The sequence below is a fragment of the Sinocyclocheilus rhinocerous genome, unplaced genomic scaffold (genome assembly GCF_001515625.1).
Source record: "Sinocyclocheilus rhinocerous isolate Xijiao unplaced genomic scaffold, SAMN03320098_v1.1 scaffold487, whole genome shotgun sequence".
NCBI classification, from domain to species: Eukaryota; Metazoa; Chordata; class Actinopteri; order Cypriniformes; family Cyprinidae; genus Sinocyclocheilus; species Sinocyclocheilus rhinocerous.
Genome location: NW_015662061.1, coordinates 133,192 through 143,816, shown reverse-complemented (window position 1 = coordinate 143,816; position 10,625 = coordinate 133,192). Strand labels below are relative to the sequence as shown.

At 41.7% G+C, this 10,625-nt stretch overlaps 1 protein-coding gene across 1 annotated transcript in view; it reads left to right on the top strand.

Annotated features, from left to right (window-relative positions):
- Positions 1–10,625, top strand: part of LOC107727420 (plexin-B1-like) — a 75,403-nt gene that overhangs the window by 37,589 nt on the left and 27,189 nt on the right. The window contains exons 2-5 of the mRNA XM_016537287.1: positions 2,989–4,108; positions 7,423–7,602; positions 9,456–9,584; positions 9,902–10,002. Of these exons, the coding sequence (XP_016392773.1) occupies positions 3,005–4,108; positions 7,423–7,602; positions 9,456–9,584; positions 9,902–10,002 (1,514 nt within the window). The 5' untranslated portion in view covers positions 2,989–3,004. The remainder of the gene's footprint in view (positions 1–2,988; positions 4,109–7,422; positions 7,603–9,455; positions 9,585–9,901; positions 10,003–10,625) is intronic.

The window sequence follows — 10,625 nt, the reverse complement described above, 5'->3', positions numbered from 1 at the left end:
AACAGCTTTTTAGAGGAAACGGCTTATCATTTAATGAAGCGACAGCCTATCTGCTAATCTTCAACATGTTTTACACTAAACAATACTTTTGGATTGAACTATTTTTAGAGTTTATTTTAAAAAATGTCATTTTATAAGAGAAGTCACTGAATTTTTGCGACAGGTGGGGTTCAGCTTACTGCACTTCTCATTCGTTCCTTTGGTATCCGTAAACGGCAATTGAGTGTCGCACAACTCTGACTGAAATTCAATGACGTCAAGGCTATAATGTGATTGGTTATCAAACAATGTGATTGCTCGTGTGCCAGTGATTATCCCTTTGCGTGCCAATGTTGGCACGTGTGCCATAGGTTGCCGACCCCTGTTATAGAGGAAGTCATTGCAGAATTTATGTGCGCATATATCTTATAAAGACATTGGACCAATGTACATTTCCTGGTCAGGCTAATCTTTTGTCTGGTTTTAGATGAGTTTTGGGCACTTTTCAGCTGGTCATGCTGGGAAACACACTGGCTGCTTAACTCCAGTTAAAAGCAGTTAAGACCAGCTTAGATCAGACCACAAAACCAATATATCCTACTAGTTTAAGATGATATTTCCCCCCCAGAAAGTATATAGGTTTGGGGGTGGACTTTTGATTTGAGCCACCTAGCAACCATATAACACTGAGCTAAAAAACTTTGAACACTTTAGCAGTTGCATAGTAACACCCTGGAAATCACCCAGTAGGCCTATATCCTAGCAAGTACATGGTGACATGTTAAAAACACTTAAAACTCATCACTGACCATGTAGCAATTGTAACGCATCATGGCATTGAGTTCTGCATGTGATGCACCACGCATTTTCTGAAGACAGTGAAAATCTAGGTGTTATTGCATCAGATGATTCTTTATTTTCTCTCTGTTTTTTTCAGAGGTTGATAAATGAATGTAACAGCTGACGTTTGTGACTTTTGAGTGGTTGATTAAAGCGGTGTCTGTTTTCTCGGTTTCATCAGTAAAACCAGAAAGGCAACAGCTACAGGCATCATGCATAATTTAGCACCTAACTTCTTCACATCTCTATTACTTTTTATCAGCACTCTCATATTTTCACACACACTCACACACACACTCTCTCTCTTTCTGTTTCCCCACTTACCCTCTCCCTCTCTTTCCTTCTATCTCTCTATCTCAAATCTCGATAATTCTGAGGAACACTCCGTGTTCTCATGTCATCTTGTGGCAGTCAGACCTTGGTGTGTAGGCTAACTCATCTCGCACTACTTGTGCTACGGATGTGAATGATGGCTCAAATTTGGTCTTGTTGAGAAGAGTTGTGCTGTGTAGTTCAATTTAGTTCTGAAGAGAGAGCAAATTAATATTTGTAAGTTATAGAAGAAGTCGTTGCAGAATTGGATCAATGTACATTTCCTGGTCAGGCTGGTCTTTTGTCTGGTTTTAGATTAGTTTTTTGGGCATTTTTTTAGCTGGTCAGGCTGGGAAGCACACTTGCCATTTAACTCCAGTTAAATCAGCTAAGACCAGCTCAGATCAAACCACAAAACTAGTATATCCTGATTTAATATGTTTTTTTTCTTCTTTAGAAAGTAGCTATATAGGTTTGGGGTAGATTTTTGTCTTGGGCCACCTAGCAGCCATATAACATTAAGTTGAAAACTTTAGCAATTGCATATTAACACCCTGGCAACCACACAGAATATCCTAGCAACTGCATGCCAACAAGTAAAAAAAAAAAAATAGAACTGACCATGTAGCAATAGCAAAGCACAATGCAATAGTAACGCATTATGGCATTGAGTTCTGTATGGGATGCGCCACGCGTTTTCTGAAGAAAATGAAAATCTAGGTGTTATTGCATCAGATGATTCTTTATTTTCTCTCTGTTTTTTTCAGAGGTTGATAAATGAATGTAACAGCTGACGTTTGTTACTTTTGAGTGGTTGATTAAAGCGGTGTCTGTTTTCTCGGTTTCATCAGTAAAACCAGAAAGGCAACAGCTACAGGCATCATGCATAATTTAGCACCTAACTTCTTCACATCTCTATTACTTTTTATCAGCACTCTCATATTTTCACACACACTCACACACACACTCTCTCTCTTTCTGTTTCCCCACTTACCCTCTCCCTCTCTTTCCTTCTATCTCTCTATCTCAAATCTCGATAATTCTGAGGAACACTCTGTGTTCTCATGTCATCTTGTGGCAGTCAGACTCGGCCAGTAAACAGTGAGTCAGACACCCTGAGACGACACAAACACCAGCAAAGGATTTTAATGATAACAGGAGTCGGCATCTGGTGCACTTTGGTACGTTTTATCAGCTGCCGTTGCGTATGCTGCTCATACACTGGCATTCTGACTTTTCTGAAGTAAACTCCAGTATTATTGCATGTTTCTTGGTCTCAGATGTGTGTCTTTTATTGCACTGGACCAAAGCCTGGCAGTCTCACTCAAGCATCCTTCACTGCCTGTGTGAAGGTGGCAGGACTTTGAAGAACAAAATAAAGTGTTTGAAGCCTGTAGTCTTTGTGCTGCATGGTGATGTGCTGCAGTAGGTATTCTCTGTGGTGTTTTTCTGTTAACTTAACATTTGTCTTCTCCCCCCCCCCCCCTCTTGCTCCTTTCTTTCTCTATATCTTTATCCTTCTCTCTCGATCACCCATCTGAATCATCTCCTCTCTCTGGTTTCCGCTAACACTATCTTGCTTTGCCTTCTGACTCTTTTCCTTCCTTTTCATGTGTTACTCAACTTTCCATGCCCTTCTCCCTCTTCCTTAATGTCTTTTCCCGTATCTTTGCTTCCTCCCCATAACTGTCTTCATGCACGTTGCCTTCATGTTTCTGACCTTGCTGACTAACTTTTTTCTCTGTTGTTTACGTTCTCACCCTGTCCCTCCATTCTGAATTATTTTTCTTCCTGTGTGCTTCTTTTCACCTGCCCTCTCTCTCTCTCCCTATCTTCTTGATCTCTGTCTCTTTTCAGTAGGTGAGGGGGTGCCATGCCAGCTGCTGCTTCCCTGTTGCTGCTCCTCGCCATCTTGTGGTGGCCTCTGGTATTGCCTCTGGCCCCCGGTCATCTTCAAAGCCCCCCTACATTCATCACCCTTAATGGCTCCCGCCTCAATCACCTCCTGCTCGACACCCATTCGGGCCACGTCTACGTGGGGGCGGTAAATGTGCTCTATCACCTCTCTCCAGACTTGCAGCTGCTCACCTGGGGCAAAACGGGGCCTAAACTGGACAGCCCGGACTGCCTACCACCCATTGACCCCACCGATTGCACCCAGGCGGAAACCACGGACAACACCAACAAGCTTTTGTTGCTGGAAGAGATCAAAGGAGGGGATCCGCTCAGCCTGATTGTGTGTGGGACAGTTCTGCAGGGCATCTGCGAGAAGCGAAGCTTGGAGAATGTCTCTCAGGTGCTGTACAAGACCGACAACCCTGTGGACACGCAGTATGTGGCAGCAAACAACCCTCGAGTGTCCACGGTTGGTGTGGTGGTTGAGCAGAAAGGTGTTCTGCTTATGCTTGTTGGGCGGGGCTACACCAGTAAAGGACCTGGTGGGATCCCGCCAATCACGATGCGACGCTTAACCCCAGTCGCCCGACACTCTGCTCCAGCATTCTCCCACGAAGAACTTGGAAAGCTGGTTGTCGGTAGCTACTCCGAATACAACAACCACTTTGTGAAAGCTTTTCACCACAACAACTACGTCTATTTTGTGTTCTCTCGGCGCGACATGTGGGGCAAACGAGAGTATCGGACATATGTTTCAAGACTCTGTGCAGGCGACCCCAATTTCTACTCTTATGTGGAGGTGCCGCTTTCCTGCGGTGGAAGATACAATCTGGCACAGGCGGCTGTACTCGGCTATTACCGTGAACAACCCGCGCTGTTTGTGGCCATGGCCATGGGGCAGGCGTCGACTCCCACACCCACAGACAGGACAGCTCTTTGTGTGTACAAGGTGGAGGAGCTGGATAAAGCCCTGCATGGCGCCCAGCTACTGTGTTACACACAAGAGGGCAAAGACGCCAACAACAAGGAGAAGGCGTATATAGAGTACGAAGTGTCCTCCAGTTGTCTGAAGCTCCCGCAGGTAAGTTGTTGGGTTTGTAGTCATTCCTCAAAGAGGATTACAACCCACTGTAATTCATCATGTTGTTCTCAAAGGGCCTTTGATGTGTCATCTGATCCAACAAAATTGAAATTTTGCTCTTTTGCCAGATTCTTTTTCCAGGTTGTAGTTCCCTAAACCCCTTCCACCATTCACAATCAGTTTCGTTTAAGACCCCTCCAAATAACAGCATAATTCCAACATTAGCCAATGAGATAGTGGATTATGCTGTTTTTTGGCAGTAGCTTGCACTTAGGTTTCCGCTTATATTGCCAATCTTAGGCAGTCCTACCCACCTGCCTCAGCATGGCTTCAAAAGACTTTAGCAGACAGAGGTAGTGGCTCCGTGAATGTAGTGGCTTTTTAATGAGGGTTAAATCCACAGCTAAAGAGCGATAAGTAAGAATATATTGCTAGGGGAAGCCACAAGATATCGGTCTGTTAGCCAGGTCGTGCAAGACCGCATGGTTTGTGGTTTCTTGGCGACAGATCAGGGTCAGCTGGGGCTTTTTTGCGACAGGGGTGTAAGACTGGGGGAGTGGCAGCTGCCTCAGTGCTGACACAGATTAGCATCCAGCTGCCTGCGCCAGTGCTAATCCGCACAGCATAACAAATGCAGCAACAGCTCCCGGATTTCTGCATGTTACAGGGCTGATTCTAAATCTCTGCTCTGTGAGTATTTCCATCTTCAGTTTATGCAATCGAAAGTTTATTTGTCTGTAATGGCCATTTAGCATAACAAAACAAGTAGTAGCAAAAAGGTTTTTGTTAGCTGTGAGCGAACTGTAATTTTGGGTATACAGTGTTTTGTGTAGTTTATGGTTTGTTGTTTTAAGTGGGACCAATGAATACTGGAGAATTTCTAAGAGCAAAATCTAAAGAGGTTTTGTTTGAGAGAGAAGGAAGGGGAGGGAAGGAGGTATGGGGACTAATGGAGATTGGGTGATGTTCTATTCATGTGTTTCTTACTGTGTGGAAGGGGGTAGTGTGTATTAGTATGAGCTTGGGAATGAAAAGGAGTGGTGTCTGTGTGTGTGTAGCCTCTGGGAGGTGGTTAAATCCAGCTTTACGCCACAGCTGGTTTGACTTCTGCTGACCCACATCCTCTCTGGGCTCACCGCCCCAGTGGCCACCACACACAGAAGCCCACTGAAACTCTGACCTCAAAGACACAATTAGGTAACCACTTTTAATGTCTATGTTTCACTGTATCTAAAATATGACTTCAGTCTGTTAATGAACTTGTCATAGTAAAAAAAGAAGAAAAAAAAAAGATATTAAGCAATTATCAAATCAGTTTTGGACCATCTCACCATGTACATAATAATTTAAACACTTACTGTATACTGTTCCAAAACTGTGTGACTTAGCATTTTTAAAGATTGTAATGATTGTTTTTTCCCCTAAGCAATTGCAATGTATGGGGGACTACACCCTGACTACAAACAAATTTTGGTCTGTTCCTCACACAGCATTATCATATGAATTTAGAAGACTTGGAATATAACCCAGGAATCATGTTGATTACTTTTATCATACTTTCATGGTCCTTTTGAAGCTTGAATGCTCCAGTCTCAGTTAATTTAATTGCATGGAAAAAAGCTAAATTTCTCCTTATGTGCACAATATCCAGGAAGGGGGATTAAGAAAGTAAATGGGGATCAGTTCTGATTTTATTCTGACTTTACGGTCATGATGTTCATGTTGCAAATTTAACAGTTATGGCCATCTCAATAATTCATAGGAAGTACTGCAGAATGGATGGCTATTATCTAGTTTCCAAAGCAGTAGGCGTGTTTGGTGTTTGTGTATTTAACCTCCTTTGACTTCAATTGTGTGCCACTGTTCCGCTGTCCTGTGTGGCCACTCCCCTTGGTCTGTTAGCTGAGGTATTGTGCATGTTCATCCACTGACAGCTGCAATTCCAGAATAGCATTAGGTCAAGACACACAAACCCACGGCTGGCTCCAGTGAGAGTGCATCTAAAAATCACTCCCAGCCATGGATAGATGATGGGTTGTGTTTGACAGACACCATAATAAAAGCAGCTGAGCTTTTTTAGTATTGATTTTTATGCACACAGCAAGGACAGGATGTTTCTGACACTATCCAAATGTTCATAGTTGACTTTGGAAACTTTGTACTTATCCAGTTTTTAGAGCTCCAACTTAATATTCTACTTGCATTTTGTATATTAATTGTTCATAATGTGTCATCTCTCAGGGTTTTTGTCTCAGTATTGTAAGCATGTGGGCACACAGCTGTCTGTCTGTGTGATTAGCTCGAACCTCATTATTTCCAAAAACTTTTAACATTCATTAAATCCTAAACTGTTTATATATCGTTTGACTGAATTCCAAGTACAGCCAAATTGCATATATTAGAAACTTGCATGCCATTGCATGTAAACTACAAGTCAAAAGTTTGGACACACCTGCTTGTTATTTATTATTAAGGTTCCATATTTTAGCATAGTAGCAAAGTCATTAAATCTATGAAAAAAATCAGCTCTTGTATTTGAGCATCTTGCTGTCTATATTCCAGTTCTGCAGACTCCGGAAATTCTTTCAGCCAACTTAATGAGGTGCATCCTTGGATGCTTTTTAAAATTATTGAAGGACTAATGTGTGCTGGGTGGTTACTGGCAGCTTTTCCTTCACTATACAGTCAAACTTATCTAATAACAGGCCCGGCTCCATGGGGGGGCCATCATCTTTCATACTGATGCTGGGTGGCCAGGCCAGGCCCACCATGGTCCCCCAGCGTCAGCGTGGAAGATGCTTGGGACAGTTGACAGAATTGTCAGTGGCCCGATCAGGCCAGTGATAAATCCATCACGAAAGTTTATCATTTGAATGTGTTTTTAAGCCTAAACATTTAAGCAAATTTAAAGCATTCAAGCGCAAGAAGATGCGAAAGAACTCAATTCAGCCTCTGCGTGCTGTTTTCTGTTTTCTAATTTATACAGTGACTAATATGCAGTGTTATTTTACATTTGATTATTTAATTTCTGTACCTGAACACCTACAAACCTAAAAAGCTTAAAACAGGGAAACAATAAACGTAACAACTGCCATAGATTTATGATATTAAAACCATATCAATAGATGTGAGATTAATTTAAAGCATTAAATACCTGAGTAGCCTGAGTTTAATGTGATTAGAGAGAGGAAAACTGTTGAATTCCCAACTGTTCCCATCCCTAATTATTTTCCATCTGCTATAATCATGAACTGTGTATGATAAATGTATTTGATGATATATATATGTAATGTAATGTTTTTGGGGTTGTGCAGGACTCTCTGAATGAGTACCCATGCGGAGGTGAACACACACCCAGCCCCATCGCCAGTGCTATTGCTCTTGAGGCCACGCCTGCTTTCACCTGGACTCCTCCCATCACTGCTGTCACCACAGCAACTGAAGTTGGCCACACCATAGTACTGCTAGGAGACAAAAATGGAAGGCTGCACAAGGTATGACTTACTGTTACCTATTATTGGCCTTGCTGTTTTTTTATCTTGCATCATGCTTTAATGGCACTAAACCTGCAATTTTTGTGTTAGCAGCACAAATCCTTAACCATTAAAGACCCACCATCCATCACTGAAGCATAATGGGAAAAATCAGCATGAATAACTGAATTTTAAAGGCAGTTTACCATCATTAAATACTTCTTTATTGAAAAGCAAACACATGGAGTAATCATAATCTGTCATTAAGCACTAACTCTCCAGTAATGAGCAAACCACCCTACAGCAGGGTAATGTTATGTTATTAAAAGTTGGTTCAGTCAGAGTTCAGATAGTGTGTTACATTATTTGTCAGGACAAAGTTTTGGGGAGGTATTATAGTAAATTGCATTGCAGTTTGGACACTTTTGTATCCTTTATTTGAGGCCTACAGTTCAAGGCCACTGGAAATGAGACAGTGTATTTGAAGATCACCTTTCAAAGCAAAAAAACATAAGATGTCACAGTTAGCTTGAACTGTTACGTTTGGATTTAAGCTGCTATTTAAGGCAAATGGACAAGAGTGAGCATGCAAGTCTTAAGCTCTGTGATCTTAGAGGTGGAACAGTGTAGAATTAATTTATGAGTCATGGAAGGTGAAAAGAAATACATGATGAGCAACTCTTATACTTGGCATGCTAGGGTTTGGTTTCAGTTATAGTTCACGAAAAACCCATCTTTCCAATGTCTGTATTAATTTATTCCTTCTGTGGAAAAGAACAAAATTTTGAAGAACCTTCACACAGATGTTTTCTGTATAACAACAGACCTGTCAAGCACCATAAAAGTGGTCCATATGACCAAAATATTAACCATAAAAAATTTTTTTTACAGAAAATCTTCCCTTTCGGCAAAGCTCTGAAATGGCATTAAAGTTCAGGTTCAGAAATAGTCATTGATGCCCAGTTTTGCTGTTCAACTTTTAGTAAATAACTTAAACAGCTAGAGGCTTCAAAAGACTGGAATAAACCGCAAAAGGATGACTTAATGGTTGCATTGTTATTTTTTGGATGAACTATTCCTTTTAAGATCCTTCAGACAGAAGATCCTAGTGCAACATTCATTCAGACTTAGGAAACACATTCAGTTTGCTGCATTACAGTATATTTTTGGCATTTTTAGTGGTGAATATAATTTGATCTGCCAATTTTGCCTACTTTCAATCTGGGATTGTGGGGTATTTACGTCTCGTGGTTGGCCCAGTCTGGCCTGGAGGTGGTATGATTGTGTGTGTGCATATAAGAGGGAGTGTGTGTGTGTTTGTGTGTGAGCGGCTGCCTCATCAGCATGAGAGGACATGTTCTGAATGCTTATTGCAAGCACCTTGGGGAGAATCGATCCCAAGGGAGCCGGTCACATGCAGTGCGCTCTGAGTCGGCTGATAGGGGTGGCGGCAACCGCACTTGGAGTTTTTCATCCTTCAATTCCCTCTGGTGCTGTATGAAATATTAACGGCGAAACTCTGAAACAGCAGCTTGTTTACCGCCCAAATTTCTCCTCAGGCAGAACTTATCACAGACAGCACACGGTATCACTTCCCCTGCCTGTAAGATGCTGAAAAACACACCGGCCTGCTGAGATTGCAACTCGCCTGAGCTTTGTGGCCAACGTGTGTGTCTTTTGTATATGCATATGTATGCGAAAGCATTGATTAGCGATGCTTGCTTTTGTTCATGCTTTTGAATAAACCACTAATTGTAAGTATTCAACTTGAGCGCATAATGTGCCCTGCAGCGTTTGTGCTACAGAGTGATACCTTAAATCATGTGGTTTGTTTGGGAAAGTTGTGCATCATGTGCCTTTTATTTTTATTGCAGGTGTTCTTACATGCAAATGGTACCGGTACCAAATATGACACAGTGGAGGTGGATGCAGAGAGTCCCATTTACGCTGACCTGCTGTTGGACTCCACCAAACAGAACGTCTACGTATTGACTGAAAGAAAGGTACGAGAGACAAACAACTTCCTTTCAACTGCCAGCAACTGAAACACGGCATCTGATAAATGCTCGCTCTCAAAGGAGAGATTACACGTTTACTTTGACAAACATCATTTGAATTTCTCGAGATAAAAGTCGGGTTTTGTTTTTTTGCATTGTCGAGTAATTGCCGGTGGATTAGTCTTGGCCACCAATCAGAATCGGAGATTGTTTTCACATTGTTCGCTCATGCAAAAGTTGTGTCCTCTTGCGTTTTATCAGTTTCCAATTCGAGAACAGTGCTTAGGGCCTCTGATTTGTGTGTGTGTGTGTGTGTGTTTCAGGTTACAAAGCTTCATGTCGCTCAGTGTGAGAAGCATTTAGACTGCCACTCCTGTCTGTCTAATAGAGATCCCTACTGCGGCTGGTGTTCGCTGGAGGGCAGGTACTTGAGCTCACCTGACTGCTGTTACACACCAACGCCTGCTCTTTCAACACTCCCTTCCCATCAGGCCGCACCTCTCGTTTTACATAAACATCTAATCATATGGAGATCATTTACATAGATCATTTTAGAATTTCTTCAACGACTTCTACTTCCACAGAACAGCAGTTGCGTTAAACTATTTTGGGTTATTTTTAGGGATGTAACGATTCACTCAACTCACGATTCGATTCGATTCATGATTTTGATTTCATGATTCGATTTTCTCACGATTTTTTTTACAAAATGAGATTGAAGACATTATACAGTAAATGAAAAGGTGTCGTTTTATTAGGCTATTGTAAATGTTTCACACATTTTTTTGTGAAATTGAAATATAACAAAACTAAATTTACATTTTAAAACAAACCCCAAAATCAAACAAGTTACACAAATAAAAGAAATCTAATGAACAAACTAAGGCTTTGCTATCCTAGATACTACCAAAAGTCCAGAGTTTTGCGACCTTGGGGAGCGTGATAGATTGTAGCGTGGTAGAAGACAAGTTAGGTACGCTGGAGCTAAACCATTAAGGGCCTTGTAGGCAAGTAATAATATTTTGTAACTGATACGGAACTTAATAG